The sequence below is a fragment of the Aethalodelphis obliquidens genome, unplaced genomic scaffold (genome assembly GCF_003676395.1).
Source record: "Aethalodelphis obliquidens isolate GAN/ISIS:26980383/991018 unplaced genomic scaffold, ASM367639v1 scaffold45, whole genome shotgun sequence".
Taxonomy (NCBI): domain Eukaryota; kingdom Metazoa; phylum Chordata; class Mammalia; order Artiodactyla; family Delphinidae; genus Aethalodelphis; species Aethalodelphis obliquidens.
The window spans coordinates 1,659,192-1,675,490 of NW_020837989.1; the positions used below are offsets into that span (position 1 = coordinate 1,659,192).

A 16,299-nucleotide genomic window follows, 5' to 3' on the forward strand; every position below is an offset into this window, starting at 1 on the left:
ATAATCTTCAGAATGAGAGTGGTGGGCGTACAGCATAGCTCTCTCACTTTTAACAGATGCTTGCTGTTCTGCAGAAAGCAGAACTGAATAGTTTCATATCTGTTTTTTGAAGGATGAAAATATGTACGTTAACATGCAAAATAATTTGTGGGAGAATGCGTGAGTATTCTATGTATTCAGAATAAACTATGCGGGTGAGATTGAGGGTCTGTATATGTGGGATAAAACTATTTGATTTTCTAATCCTCTCCATGGTTTGACTTTTTTTAATGCCAGCACGTAACTTTCGTAATAAAACAAGAACTAGTTAAAGGCTCACCATCCACACCACGAGTTCAGAGAGATCAGCCCAGACCCTTCAGAAAGGAGAGAGTTGTATTATCACGGAGGGCCCGGTGGGGTTGAAGAGAAGACTGTGAGTGGGCTTGGCCAGTTGGCTTATATTCAGAGGAGCGTCTCATTCAACAAATATTTACTGAGTATGTGGTGCTATGTCATGTGCCAAGGATAGGAAAATAGATAGGCAGAAAAAATAGACATGGTCCTTGTCCTCATGGAGGGTATAGTCCAGTGGGGGAAACACACATTGACCAAATAATGGCAAAAATGTATAAATACAACTGTGGTAAGTGCTAGGAGGGCCAATGGCATGATGCTAGGAGTATATGTAATGTGAGGGGAACTGCCCTACTCAGGTGGGAGTGTGACCTCTGACCCCATAGCCGAAGGCTGAGGTAGGCGCCAGCGAGGAGCGCAGGGAGTCCAAGGCACATTTCAGCTAGAGGAGGAACCGCGCCTTAGGGTGAGAAGAAACATGGTGTGCTAGAAGGGAAGGAACACAGGTCTACCTGCAGCCCAGGGTGGTAGGAGATTCATGGAAACAAAGTGCCCTTATTCATTCTCTGAGGGAGAGACAGGTGGATGAGTATCTGTAGTCAGGCGGTGGCATGTGTCTCTCCAACAAGCCAGACCTGGACAGTGATGGTTATGATATGGTTAATAAGCACGGGGTGGGCCCCGGGCAGACATGGCTTGAATTCGGCTCCAACACTTGCCAGGTATGTGCCTTGAGCAGCCACTGGACTTGTCTGAGTTGCGGTTTCCCCTTTTGTGAAATGGGCATAATTGTGCCTCATAATCCTGCTGTGAGGGACCCATGGATGGGCCTGTGTCTATAGTAGGGGTGTGATAGGGACATTTGGAGTCACTGGGCATCTCATCATCTTTTTTTTTTTTTTTCCAATTTTACTGGGGTACAGTTGATTTACAATGTTGTGTTAGTTTCAGGTGTACAGCAAAGTGAATCAGTTATATGTATACATATATCCAGTCTTTTTTAGATTCCTTTCCCATATAGGCTGTTACAGAGTATTGAGTAGAGTTCCCTGTGCTATACAGTAGGTTCTTATTAGTTATCTATTTTGTACAGAGAGTAGTGTGTATATGTCAATCCCAATCTCCCTATTTATCCTACCCCTTACCCGCTGGTAACCATAAGTTTGTTTTCTACATCTGTAACTCTATTTCTGTTTTGTAGATAAAAGTCATCTTTTAAAAAAAATTAATTAATTAATTTTTTGGCTGCGTTGGGTCTTCATTGCAGCGTGCGGGCTTTCTCTAGTTGCAGCAAGTGGGCTCAGTCGTTGAGGTGCGTGGGTTTCTCATTGCGGTGTCTTCTCTTGTTGCAGAGCACAGGCTCTAGGCCCATAGGCATCAGTAGTTGCAGCATGCGGGCTCAGTAGTTGCAGCACGCAGGCCCTAGCATGTTTGGGCTTCAGTAGTTGCAGGGCATGGGCTCTGTTGTTGCGGCGCATGGGCTCTAGGGCACGTGGGCTTCAGTAGTTGTGGTGTGTGGGCTCAGTAGTTGTGGCTCACGGGCTCTAGAGCGCAGGCTCAGTAGTTGTGGTGTGTGGACTTAGTTGCTCCATGGCATGTGGGGTCTTCCCAGACCAGGGCTTGAACCCACGTCCCCTGCATTGGCAGACGGATTCTTAACCACTGTGCCACCAGGGGAGTCCCGTCCTCTTTTTAAATCTCATTCTGTATGTCAGCAAATCAGGACCCGTAGGGCAGGAAGGAAGAGAGGAGAGCATGGAACCCCTAGAGAAGGGTCCAGGCCAGTGAGGGTTGAGGAGGAGCAGCAGATGGCAAGAGAAGTCTGGGGAAGCAGGCCCGGGGGCTGACATAAATTGTTCAGGAGTTGTTCCAGCATGCCCTGACTCCTGATGGCCTCTTTTTATCAGATAGTAAGGTTTAGGAGTGTGGAGGGCACAGCAGTAGAAGACATGGTCTCTGGATGTTGTGTTGGGGATGAGAAAACCAAATCACAGAATTTCCATATAATGTAATACTATGCTAAAAACCATGTTTTAGAAGAATCCATGATTACAAGGAGAAATGGGCATATTATGTTAAAAGCAGTATGGGGCTTCCCTGGTGGCGCAGTGGTTGAGAGTCCGCCTGCCGATGCAGGGGACACGGGTTCGGGCCCCGGTCCGGGAAGATCCCAGGTGCCGCGGAGCGGCTGGGCCCGTGAGCCATGGCCGCTGAGCCTGCGCGTCTGGAGCCTGTGCTCCGCAACGGGAGAGGCCACAACAGTGAGAGGCCTGCTTACCAAAAAATAAAAAAATAAAATAAAAAATAAAAAAAGCAGTATGGATACTATGATTTTATAAAATGAGTATATGTCTGTGTGTATATAGGAAAGTGCTTAGAAAAATACAAAATGTAGTTGTGTCAAGTTGTGTGTTACTGATGATTATGCATATGTGTGTTTTTACGATGTATACGTATTACCTTAATGGTAAAGCTATAAAGTGATTTTTTGGTGGAGACTTCCCAGGGGCCTGTGGGGCAGGGTAGGGGGTAAAGGCCCTCACCCTGCCTAGTCCCCTGTATCCCTGCCCTGCTGCCCCAGAGGCTCACGCCCCCTCCCACTGCCTCCCCAGGAATGTGATAACCCCTGCTGCAATGCCTCTAATTGCACCTTGAGAGAGGGGGCAGAGTGTGCCCATGGCTCCTGCTGTCACCGGTGTAAGGTAAGTGGCCCTTTCCTCCCTGCCCAGGGTTCTGACCTAACAGTCCAAGAGTCTGCTGGGGGGTAATGGCCAGGATTCAGCCTCTATCCTGGGGAAGTGGTGGCATCAAAGTTTCAGAAACATGGAGCTAGAAAGGGCGCTTGAACAAAGTTTACCTTTTTTCTATATTGGGCCTCACTGAGTTCAGATCGTCCCAGAGGGCTGTGTGTGCCTCCTGGAAGATGGGAGATTAAAAAAAGAAAAGTGTCCAGAAAGAGTAGGCTTGATTTTATTTGGAACTCATAATGGTCTTCATCACAGTTTTGATTAACATTAATGAATTGCTTATTAGGTGCCAGGCATGGTACAGAGAATTTTATATATGTCATCTCATTCAATCCTTATAAAAGCCCCATGAGATATGTATTAATATCCTCAATTTAAGATGAGAAAACTGGGGCTCAGAAGGGATAAGTGGCTTCTCTGGGTTCACACAGCAGGAGGAGGCTGAACCAGGCTGACCTGACTCTGGAGCCCACTCTCTTAATATTGATGTGAAAGATCACATCATTTTTACCACTAATATTACTATAGGTCTACAGTCTCTTATCTATAATTCTGAAATTTAGGAAGTTCTGAAAACTCAAAAAAATTTTTTTAACTTATTGGTGGCAAAATTTGACCTGAATTGACATGAGTCTAATTATAGTCTTAAAAAAAATCATACTTAAAGTGAATATTATATTTCATTGCAGAAATATTAATGTGTGTGATTAAAAAGTATAATCCTAGGCCTTGCTGGTGGGTTATGTAACATACATATGTAATGTGTACGTGTGTGTGTGTATATATATATATATATATATATACACACACATACACACATATGTATGTACATCAGTGTAGTGTCTGCTTTCTAAAATCTGTAAAGTCTGAAGCCCATCTGATCCCAGGGTTTTGGATAGGATTGTGGACTGTGCTTCCACCTACCACTTGCTGAGGGCTCATGATGTTCTGCGTACTGTTCAAGTACTTTATTAGAACATTCCTTCTAGCATGACCTTCTAGCAATAACCACGAGAGGGTTATTACCCTCACGGGTGCATAAACATAAGGTCCTACTGCTGGTTAAGGAGCTGGGATTTGAACCCAGGCAGGCTGGCTCCATGATGGGTCCTCTTCCCCTCCATCTTGCTCTCAGGTGGAGAGATGCATCCTGAGGCCACCCTTGAACTGAGACTGTCAGAAAGCTGCTCAGCTGGTCCATTCTTGCCTTCTGTCTTGGGAGGGCCTTGTGGGTGGCGTGGAGTCACCCGGGAGTGTGGAGGGGTGCTGTTCTCAGACGTAGCTCTCCTTGCCTGGCTCAGGGGAACTCCCACGCCATCTGGTTTGACTCTAGGATGCACCCGGCGTCCCCCAGGGAGGCTGTGCTAGCTGGGGTCAGGTCCTCAAGTCTCAGGCTGAGGCCTGAGAGTGAGTGTGGAGAGCGCCCATCTCCCAGTCCCAGGATATCAGCTTGGATCTTGAAAAGGAGTTCCTGGAGAGAAGTGTGTGGGAAAAGATGAGGCTTGGAGTCTGAGGCCTTCAATTCAAGCCCTCTGTGTGATTTGGGGCAGCCGATTACCCATCCAAGCCTAGGTTCTTTATCTGTAAGACGGGAAGAGTACTAATAACTCTGACCACCCTGGGAGGCTGGAAGACTCAAGTGGAAACTCAGTGTTCACCAGTTGCCCAAGGTGTGCTATTGATCAGGTTATTTCATCTGCAGAATGAGGCAAATAGCAGTATATGTAGCTCATGGATATTGTGAGGATCTCACGACTTGAGTAGGTGTAACATACTTAGCCTGGCGCTTGGCTCAGTAACGGGGATGTATCATTGCCAGAGTGCTTTGTAAATTCAAAGATGTATGAATGAAAAAAAAAAAAAGACGTATGAATGCTACTCTGTGTGTGTGTGTGTGTGTGTATCTCTACATATGTATTACTGGGCTTGGCTCTTCTGCCACTTACTAACCATGAGACTTTGGAGACATTATTTAACCTCTTTCGCCTCAGATTTCATAATCTGTGAAATAGGGATAATTATATTACATAGGACTATCATGAAAACTAAATGAAGTAATATTTGTACTGCACTTAAGTGGGAGCTCCATAAAGTAGCTGTGATTACTAAAGCACTTAGTAAACTGTAAATTGTTGCATAAATATTATTTTTTACCTACTTCTTAAGACTGCTATGCAGAGTTAGCATTTGTGAAAACACCTCGAAACCCTAAGTCACTATTCATATTAGATGAATGATGGTGATTTGAGCTAATGAGGTCATGTAAAAAGCACTCCGAAATAATGGTAATGGGAAATTCTGCTCCACGAGAGTGATGCTCATGAGCCCTTGCTGGGAGGGTTGAGGGCAGGTGGCAGATTGACCTTTTTTTCTGCTCTCGTTCCTCGGCTCAGCTGCTGGCCCCTGGCACACTGTGCCGTGAGCAGGCGCGGCAGTGTGACCTCCCAGAGTTCTGCACGGGCAAGTCCCCCCATTGCCCCACCAACTTCTACCAGATGGACGGCACCCCCTGCGAGGGTGGCCAGGCCTACTGCTACAATGGCATGTGCCTTACCTACCAGGAGCAGTGCCAGCAGCTGTGGGGTCCTGGTAAGGCTCTCCTGGGGGGAATGGCCCTCCTCCCACCCCACTGCTTCCTAGCCAGCCTCCCCCTTCAGGCACTCTGGGTAGCTTAGAATCCTTGGCTTTAAAACAACATTTCCAGATATTACCTTTTTTCAAACCCCTTGCCTCAGGGTAGACTTTCAGGGAGAGGCAGTAGGCAGTGTTCTTCCTTGTTCTTTGATGCTTTAAATTCTCAGAGTGGGTGAGTGGATAAGAATAATCCAACAGAAATGGCAGAGGATGGAGACAGAAAAGGAAATGCAAATGGCCTTAAGCTATAAGCAAATTATAACAACTGAGGGATGGGATTTTTTTCATGTATCATATTGGCAAAGACTGAAGAATTAATATAATAAGGTAATAATACTGTAACAACAAGAACAATAATAATATAGTTGTGGAGGGTGTGGGAAAACAGGTAGGTACAAACCCAATGGAAAGCTGTTTGGAGATACCAGAATTTTAAGTGCACCTGTCACTGGGCTCATCCATACTGCTCCTTGGGGATGTATCCTACATTTGCACTTGCACGTTTATGTGAAGATAGATTTACAACGATATTCATTGCAACATTGTTAGTGATACCAATAACAACCTATAAATCCTTCAGTAGGGACCAATTAAAGTAATTCTGGTACCTCCACACTATACAGCTGAATAAAAGGAGGCAGCTCTGTATGTACTGAATTAAAAAAAAAATCTCTCGTGATAAATTAAGTGAAAAATGCAAGACGCAGACCAGTGAATAGACTATGCTGCCATTCTTTATTGGATAGATTATCTCTAGAAGATACACAAGAATTGTATCTAGACGGTAGAGATAAAATTATCTTCAGAAGATACACTGTTAATTAAGATTGCTTCACCAGGTTGTAGGAAAGTAGGAGCTGGAACGACTAGGTAGAAAAAACTGAAAGACATGCTTTATTCTTTAAAATGTTGTGCAGGTATTACCTTTAGTAAAAAACCTGAAGTGGGACAGGCCTTCTTCATTAGAGAGAAGGCTTAGCACACAAACCTCCCACAGATATAAAACCCCAATAAGGTATAAAGAACTGATGTAAAACCTTTTTCTATGAGTAGGTCTTGAGGAGGTGGGGGTCGAATAACTGATAGGGGTAAAGAAAGAACAGGCTGAGAATTCCCTCCCCTAAAACTTTCTTAACCTTCTGATTTTGCCCTTTGGGGGCTTCTGGCTTCTGCTAACGTTGGCTAGTGTACTGATAAATGTTTCTTGCCCACCCAGGAGCCCGGCCCGCTCCAGATCTCTGCTTCGAGAAGGTTAATGTGGCAGGGGACACCTTTGGAAACTGTGGGAAGGACATGAATGGGAAACACAAGAAGTGCAACATGAGGTGATGACCATAGGGTAGACCCCATGAGATGAGGGTGACAAAGCAATTCCTGCTCCGTCCTCACTCCCGCCCTCTCAGCAGCTTGGCTGGCCCCAAACTGGGCCTTTACATAAATCTGTTCCAGGCCCTTTTGGCAATGTGCCATTCAGCCCCAAGGGAGTCCGAGGGAGGGCACAGATGGCAATGCTTCCTAGAAAGCTGGTCCAACCTCCTTCTGGGGCCTTCTTACAGTAGGGTGGGGCATCAGCCCTCTTGGGTCATTTCCACAGGGTACGAATTATACCCTCATCTGAACAGCCTGTTATTCACCCATTCATTCATTCATTTCAAACATCTATCCATCCACCCACCCACCCATCCACTATCTATTGTGGCTCTACCATGTGCCAGATACTGTGCTGAGTACATGGAACATAACAATACGGTGTAATAATGGAAGTGTTAGTGGGTTGAGGTGGTCTCCCAAAGGAAGTTATGCCTAAGCTGAGATTTGGAGAAATCATCCAGTTGAACAGGATGGGGAATGGCGCTGGTACCTGGGAGAGTGTACCAGGCAGAGAGATGAGTAGAGAAAAATCCTTGGTAGGAAGAACTGATAACAATTTGATATAGTTAAAGTATAATGTTGGGGTGCAGTGGGGAGGGGGCTTCTGAGAAATGAGCATAGCTAGTTAAGCAGGGACCAGATCATGAGAAGCCTCGAATGCATGGCTAGGGGAGTTTGGACTTTGGCTTGAGAGCAGTTTGGAAATTAGACTCTTATAGGGCAAGACTGGAGGCAGGGAGACAGATTCCTGGTGTCCAGGTGAGGAAGGATGGTGGTGTGAATTAGAGTAGGTATATAGGAGGGAGGGAGTATGGGAAGTCGGGGATGCACCAGGCTTCTGGCTGCAGCACTCGAGTGCATGGGGGTGCAAGGAGCATAAGGGGGCAGGTTGCTCAGGTCAGGCACTTGTCCTTGCAGTAAAGAGGACTTTCCAAGGCCAGCTCTCTGGCCTCGATCTGCTTGGGGATAAAGATCTAGCATCCTATCCTTGGTCTCAGTCCACACGGGGTCTTTCCTGCTGAGTCCCTACAGCACACTCATTGCCCTTTTGCCTCTCCCCCATCCAAGCCTGCTGTCCTGGTCAAGAAAGATTGAAGCTCTTTGGTGCCCCAGCTCTTCCCCTGCCTCTGATTCCATCTCCTTCCCTCCTTCTCTCTCGGGCCCAGAGATGCCAAGTGTGGGAAGATCCAGTGTCAGAGTTCTGAGGCCCGGCCCCTGGAGTCCAATGCAGTGCCCATCGACACCACCATCATCATGAACGGGAGGCAGATCCGATGTCGGGGCACCCACGTCTACCGAGGTCCCGAGGAGGAGGGTGACATGCTGGACCCAGGCCTGGTGATGACCGGGACCAAATGTGGCCATAACCACGTGAGTCCCTTTCTCCAGCCTCACTCAGTCGCTGGGTTGCAGTGACTAAAGTGTGAATCTGGAGTGAGGGTGCCTGGGCTCAAGTCCCGGCTTCCCCAACCTCTCTGGCCCTGTGGTTTGCTTCCTTTGTTAAATAAGCATGTTAGTAAGAGCAAGACCCACCTCATAGAATTGTTACAAGGGTTAAACGAGATAATCCCTGTAAACCATTTAGAAGGCTGGCTATTATCTCTTTTGTCCTTATCATTAATTATCTTATGAATTGAGAAGTGGACTAGACTAGGAGTCAGGGAAGCCTGGGGAAAATAATGGCCGCGTCTCAGAGTTTACTATGAGAATGATGTTGTAAAAAACATTTGAAGCACTTGGTATACTACCTGGCACAAAGCAGACAGCTGTCACCATGGTCATTATTTTTAAGTATAATATTTCAATTAGTGCATATTAATACACAGTTAAGTAATTAACATATCACCAACATATAGTAATATAGAGTGGAATAACACATATTTATTAAAAATATAATATTTGGTTTTTTCTCCCTAATCACACAAGTGATAGCAGAATTTAGTTAACTGCCATCCTGTCCTTGGCTCTTTAGGTTGTTTTTAATTTTTCACAGTAATACCCTGAAGTAGGCTGCCTTTTTGAGTCCCGTAAGTTCTGAGTGCAAAACCCCGGTCTCCTAATTGCCAACCAGTGTCCCTTCCGCTCTACTGAGTGGCTTCTTCCTCATTACAGATTTGCTTCGAGGGGCAGTGCAGGAACACCTCGTTCTTCGAAACAGAAGGCTGTGGGAAGAAGTGTCACGGCCACGGGGTACGCGTGCCTGGGGTTTTGGGGCTCCTCTGCCATGACTGAGGGGGCAGGCCCTATGGGAGGCCAGAGCTCTCCAGGGTGCTGACGCCTCTGCCCTGCCCTTGCTCCAGGTTTGCAACAACAATCAGAACTGCCATTGCTTCCGGGGCTGGGCCCCGCCCTTCTGCAACACACCGGGCCAAGGGGGCAGCATCGACAGCGGGCCCATGCCCCCCGAGAGTGAGTGCCTGGCCTGTGTGGGCCTCTGCCCACCTTTGTGAGGAGGGGTGGGTGCCATGGGGGCGGGTGGCATGATGCAGAGAGAGGACGAGTCAGCATCACTATCCTGATTTTGTAGATGAGAGAACAAGAGGGACCGAGTGGGAGGAGTGGCCCAGGCTAGCAGCCTGGTGTGGGGCTCAGCCTCAGTTGGTCTTCCTCTGTCCCTTCTGTTGAGGGGCATGGTTCTGCTTAGAGAGAGATTCAGACAGACCACAGGTTACTGAATAATCACATTCTTTCTGGGGGGCGGTGGAGGCGACTACCCCTTCTCGGCCACTTAAAAATAATCACGAACCTAGGGCACGTTATAGTGGCTCAGATCTCCTTGGATGAACAAAGCTTCAAATGAGGAACCAGAAACTCAGAAAATGTTACAGTTTTTTTTAGTGGAAATCTAAGGGATTCTAGCTCTTTGGTTTCCAAGCTTTTAAAAAGTAATAGAGAACTTTTTTTTTTTTTGTTAAGGAAGAAACCTCAACATGTAAAACATAAAAGTAGTGGGTCACTGGTCTATATATATTTTGTGCATTTAGATTTATAATTTGTGAGAACATTGAGGCAGTTTGGTGAAACCCAATGTGAAATTGTGGATTATGTGTGAAAGTTCTAACCTTACATCAATCTATGACTCTCAGTGTTTTGTGTTGGTTGCTTTGTGTCCAGGAACATCATGATTCAGGCTGAAAACTAGTGGTAAATAATAATAGAGCTGAAACTCCTTGCCTTAAAAGGCACTCTCTTCAATTAGGCAAAGTGGCCGGAGAAGCTTCATTATGAGATCTGTGCCAAGCAAGCTGACCTGGTTGTTTAAGCTAATAATAGTGGCTTCCCAGTGGGACATAATGTGTGTTTTTTTATTATAGTTTTTAAGTTAAAGTAAGTAATACAATGTAAATGAAGATCAAATATCTGAAGAGTGTCAGGAATACAGTATTTGAAATCCACAGCTAAAGCTCAGACCGCTTCTAAGTCTTTCACTTGGGTTCTATTTCTGGAAGGTGCTGGTCCTGTAGTAGCCGGTGTGTTTTCGGCCATCTTTGCGCTGGCGGTCCTCATGCTGATGTACCGCTGCTGTAAACAGAACAACAAACTGGGCTACCTCAAGCCCCTAGCCCTCCCTTCCAAGTTGAGGCAACAGTTCAGGTATGACGGGGTACCGTGAAGGATTTGGGGTCCACTTGGAGATCACAGAGCTTTCCATAAGCAGTACCTGGTGAAGAAGTTGGTGGTGGTGGGTCTAATTCGGGGAAGGCAAATGCCAGGTACACGCCGCTCTCTCCGCTGCTGCCATGCTCCTTGACCATGGCAGACATTACTAGCTGATTTTTATTAATAAGTAAGCTTGGCTGAGCCTGGTCATCACTTCAGAATCCTTCTCAGCAGAATGCCCCCACCAATTCAAGTCGGAATAGAAATGAAACCTCTTTGCTAGCGTGTATCTATCTAATTGATTTGCTCCCCATTTTAAAGGGCAGGAAACTGAGGCAGGCAACAGAGAAAAACTGACGAGCTCGTCAATCACAGGGGTGGCTGGACATCAGCTCAAGACAGAGTAATTTTTTTTCCTAAGCAGTTCATTCCTTTGAATATTGAAGGTGTATAGTCTCTGAGTCCTCTATTAGATGACACTTTTTCCGGAGGGGATTTTAAATCCCAGGTCCTCCTGGCACGACGCCTGAGGGAGATTGGTTGATGGCTGGTGACATCCTCGTCTTCTTGGGGGAGAAAGGTCTTAAAAGGGTGAAGGAAAGGTGCTGAGGAACACTCTGCTTTGTATGAGGCCAAATGTCTTTCCTTGGGAGTTTTCCATTGGCCACCGTGTCCATGCCTAGGGAGCTGGGCTTCAGGAGGACCCATCCCACTTCCACCAGAGCAGACTTGGGATGACTGAGCTGCTCACTGCCATGCCTCAGTCAGAGGGATGTCAGGCACTGATCCTCAATGAACAACACCCCCTTTACTCTTCCTCTCTCCTTCCTTGTTACTAGTTGTCCCTTCAGGGTGTCTCAGAACAGTGGAACTGGCCACGCCAACCCAACGTTCAAGTTGCAGACACCCCAGGGCAAGCGAAAGGTAAGGGCTTTGCACCATGAACTTTGCCACTTTAACTTTGTCCCTCAGGACCCTGCTAGATTTTCCTAAGCGCCTCTGTGGGCCCACGGGATTGGTGATAAGACACTTTCTTGGCTTGAGAGATGGTCAGCTGGTTCTGCCATCCCCTAATGACTTTAAACGTTGCATCTGACCTCTGGGATCCTAGGCCTCTGTGCATGTCAGTGAGACACACAAGACCACCCCTGACTTTTTAAGTGCATTAAGGGTTCCTGTGTCTCAGGCATTCCTCGTCTTATGCATACAGGTGACCAACACCCCTGAAACCCTACGGAAGCCCTCCCAGCCTCCTCCCAGGCCCCCTGCGGACTATCTGCATGGTGGGTCCCCACCTGCGCCATTGCCAGCGCACCTCAGCAGGACTGCTAGGAACTCCCCAGGGGCCGGACCCCCAGTAGAGAGGAAAGAATCATCCAGGAGGCCTCCCCCAAGCCGGCCAGTGCCCCCCGCACCAAAGTGCATCCTCTCCCAGGTAAGTGGTTTCTCAGCAACCCTGGGCCGGAAGCATCACTTTTCAGGCCATCAGCCATGAGGAATGACAGAGGCTGGGAAGAGGGAGCTTGCTGACTCATGGGCTGGCTGCCTTTTCTGCATTCTGGTAGATACAGGGCACACAGAGCGTGAGGGTGATGAGCATGAGGAAATACACTACCGAGGACTTCCTTCCTGGTTGGCCTCTTCTGTGACAAGCCACTACCCACCTTCCACCCCAAATGTTAATGTTCAGTTAATGTTTCAGTTCCCCATGGTCTTTTTTCTCTCCTCTAGGCCTTTGCAAATGCTGTTTCTTCTGCCACATATACTTCCTTTTGCACGGCCAGCTCTTGTTCATCCTTAGGTCTCCTCTTAGACGCCACTTCCTCTAAGAAGCCTTCTCTGACCCCCAAGCCTGAGTTTGGTGCCTCTGTACTTCTCTCATCATAGTACTTATTCCACCAAATTGTGCCTCTTGGTATCTTGCACTAGTCGGGAAGTCTTACTGAGGGACATACGGTGGTGATGCCTCGCTCGTCTGGGAGGCTGGTCAAGGGGCCGGGCCTCTGGGAGGGCTGAGTAGGGGCTGGGCTATCCCCCCACCACTGGTGTTCTTTGGAAGCAGAGCTGCCTGCCCAGCAGTCTGTTCACCCGGTGTGTCTGATGGCTCCAGCTCTACCTTCTGGCAGAAGTTCCTGTAGCACAGACACAGATGTTTCCAGGACGGTGGCCAGGCGTGGTGCCTTCCAGAGCGGCCTGTGCTTTTTGGTGTGGAGCCCCTCAGGTGGGGTAGGGGACTTGCCCATTTTCCTCCTGGGACTGCTGTTCTTGGGCATGGTCCAGAGGGCTCCATGGGGCCCAGGCTCTCTCTGCCCCTAAGGACTGTGGTTGGCTCCGGGTCTTGGGGGGGTCCCTGGGACATGGCAGTGTCATGGTTTAGCAGAGCCGAGAGCATCAGTTTTGGTTCTCTGATGATGCGAAGCTGCTACTATCCCACTTTTCTCATCTGGGGCAGCGGGGGGATAGAAAATTCCGTGCAGAAAGGGAAAGGAAAGACTGACAGGGAGAGAAGAGGGAAGGAGAAAGGGAAAAGAGCAAGAGGAGTAGAGGAGGGACGAGGAGATGGAGGGTGCGTTAGCCTCCTTGGGTGGCCAAAACAGCACAGACCGGGTGGTGTAAACAACAGGAAGTTATCTTCTGATGGTTCTGGAGGCTGGAAGTCCAGTAGGCTTGGTTTCTTCTGAGGCCTGTCTCCTTGGCTTGCAGATGACTGCATTCTGCCGTGTCCTCATATAGGTCCTTCCTTTGTGTACGTGCACCCTGATGTCTCTCTGTGTCTACATTTCCTCTTATAAGGACGCCAGTCAGACCGGATTAGGGCCCACTCTAACGGCCTCATTTCAACATAGTCACCTCTTTAAAGGCCCTGTCTCCAAATACAGTCACATTCTGAGGTACTGGGGGTTAGAGCGGAAACGTATGAATTTTGGCGGGGCACAGTTCAGCCCATGACAGAAGGAAAGAGGAGAGAAGGGGAGGAAGAGGGGAGAAAGCAGCCACGTGCAGACAGGGGTGTGGGAAGAACAGAGGTGTAGGAGGAGGGAGCAGTCCATTGAAACCACTGGTCCTAAAAAACCCACACTGGAGGCCTGTTCAGTGGAGATGGTGTCAGCCTCACCCCAAGGTGCCGTGCAGTAGGTTGGGGGAGAGGTCTCCAGGGGCAGTGGACTCCAGCTGGGGGGATGGGAAGCCTGGAGGCTCCATGTCCTGCCCTGACTCCCACTTTCCCTGGTGGCTGCTGGCAGGAATCCAGAGCTCAGAGGGCCACCTGGCCGGTGGAAGTTATCCCAAAACACATGCCAAGCACGGCTTCTGCTGGGCCCGGGCCCAGATGGGGGTTTCTCAAGGGCGGGGAGTGGGAGGCAGCTTCTCTGAGCAGGCGGCGGGGATTAAATCGGGGCGCCGCCCCCTTCCTCAGAACCATTCCAAGAAGAGAGTTTCTGCTGCCCTCATTTTCGGTGTTGGGTAGTTGTGTCTCATGGAGTTGAAGGGGCTACCCCAAGGTGGCGGTTTGTAAGTGGAGTAGCCAGGACTTGCACCCAGGGCTGACTCCAAACCCTTCACCACACTGTGGGTCAGGTCCTGGCTTAGGCCCTGGAGCCCAGAGCTGAGATACCACTTGCCCTGGGGGAATTCACGCTCTCCAGATCTCAGCTCCACCACCTCCTAGCTTGGTGACATGGACCACTCTGGAGAGGTGGAGGGTGAAGCTTCGTAACCTCTTCTATTCTGTCTACAAATGTGTATGAACTTCTACTCTGTACTAGGCAGTGGTTAGCAAAGCAGATGCCATCTCCGCCTCACAGAGCTCACAGCTTGCTGGGGACGAGACTGGTATACATGTAGTGACAGTAGTGGTAAGTGCTATGAAGGAGAGGTTCAGCATTCTTACAAAGAGAGTTATGGGGGACTTGACTTAGCCTGGGAAATCTGGGAAGGCTTCCGTGAGGAGGTGACATTTGAGCTGAGACCTGCGGGGTGAGCAGGCTGTGAGGGGTGGAGAGGTTCTTGGACCAGGGACCTGATGGTAGGGAAGCTTTGTGATGGAGAGAGCCCACAGATGGAAGGAACTTCAAGGCCCCTTTGCCTGGGGCCCATGGAGCTATGATGAAAGGCTGGAGAGCCAGGGGAAGCCAGACTGTGCCACAGGCACGGACTAGGAATTTGGTCTGCATTTGATGGGAACAGGGCAGTGGTGGAGCATGGGTGACATCTACAGGGATTTCCATCTACAGGGAAATTTCCCTACAGGTTTGCCATCTACAGGGATCTCACTTTGGGCTACATTTAGGCAAGAGGGAGGCACAGTGCCTGGGAGGGTGCCCAGAGATGCTTCTGAGACTATTAATCTTCCATTGTTTGACCTGGGTGAGGATTACTTAGGTGTGTTCACTCTGATGATTCATCTGCTTGTATGACTCATTTCTTTTTATGTATATTATACTTTAATTAAAAAATTAGTTTTAAAGAATGAGAGGCTCACTGTAGCAGCACTGTGATCCGAGGGATGAGACTGGGTGCAGGGGTTACAAGTTTAAACAGCCTCCAGAGGAGAGGTGATGGTAGCTTGGAGCAGCGGGGGTGACAGCGGTGATGGGGTGAAGCTGATGAGGGATGTGTAGAAGAGAAAAGACAGGGGAACAGTTGCTGATGAGGGTTGGGAGGGGATGACAACCCGCCCCCCCGCAAAACCACCCTCCACACACAACTGCCCAGTGTCTGGTTTCTGCAGCTTGACTGATGGAGGTGCCACCTGCTGAGGACAGGAGCAGTGGGCCAGAGCGGTTCAAGGACAGTTTCTGCCTCTAGAAAACAGTGCTGGGTGAGGCCCCTGGTAGAGCCGAGCTGGGTCAAAGCAGACGTGGCCAGTGCATGACCCTGCTCTGGGAGGCCCAGTGTTGCCATGCTGATGAGGCTTCTGCCCAGATGACCCGCCCTGCGTGTGCACTTGCACACACACAAATTGTTTGTTTGGCACAGAAAGCAGCCAAGGGAGCACAGCATTTCCCCACGGCATCCTGACATCTGCCCCCAGCTGTTGCTTCCCCCAGAAGGTCTCTGTCCTGGCCTCCAGCAGCCACTGATTTGACAGCTTTCTGGGCTGGAAGCGTGTGGGATCGCATTGTCCTTCCGGGAAGGGATGGCGCTGGACAACGGGGCGCTTTGGTCATGAGAATCTGCTGCTCTTTTTCATTTCTGCTCTCACTGTTCTGCTGGCTGAGAAGCTGCTTTCAGAAGATCTCTGATTTACTCCCATTCTCTCCCCATGCTTGCCTTTGAGCCATTTTTATACTCGCTAGTGACCTTCTCAGGAAGGGGAGCGATCCAGGACAGTAGGCACTGGAACTCTCACCTGCGGAATCAGCTTCTCTCTTGCACCCCACCAGCTTGGGGATCTGTGGGTGGTGGCATGAGATCCATTCTTTGCCCCTTAAAATTATTATTTGGATCACAGAATAAATATAGTTATTTAAATTTTTTTGACAGGTGCAGAGTTTTATTATTTTTTCAGCTAATACGTGTTGAGTGCTTACTGTATAGTAGGCACTGTTCTACAGCTTGAGCTGTGTCACTGAATCAAACAGAAAAGGACCCCTGCCCCTGTTTCTTATAT

General features: G+C 48.6%; 1 protein-coding gene across 5 annotated transcripts in view; it reads left to right on the forward strand.

Annotated features, from left to right (window-relative positions):
• Positions 1-16,299, forward strand: part of ADAM19 (ADAM metallopeptidase domain 19) — an 89,156-nt gene that overhangs the window by 63,382 nt on the left and 9,475 nt on the right. For all 5 annotated transcript variants that reach the window (XM_027081433.1, XM_027081429.1, XM_027081430.1 and 2 more), the window contains 9 exons: positions 2,949-3,038; positions 5,477-5,672; positions 6,934-7,042; positions 8,255-8,459; positions 9,201-9,278; positions 9,389-9,497; positions 10,538-10,682; positions 11,528-11,612; positions 11,899-12,123. In XM_027081433.1, the coding sequence (XP_026937234.1) occupies positions 2,949-3,038; positions 5,477-5,672; positions 6,934-7,042; positions 8,255-8,459; positions 9,201-9,278; positions 9,389-9,497; positions 10,538-10,682; positions 11,528-11,612; positions 11,899-12,123 (1,242 nt within the window). The remainder of the gene's footprint in view (positions 1-2,948; positions 3,039-5,476; positions 5,673-6,933; positions 7,043-8,254; positions 8,460-9,200; positions 9,279-9,388; positions 9,498-10,537; positions 10,683-11,527; positions 11,613-11,898; positions 12,124-16,299) is intronic.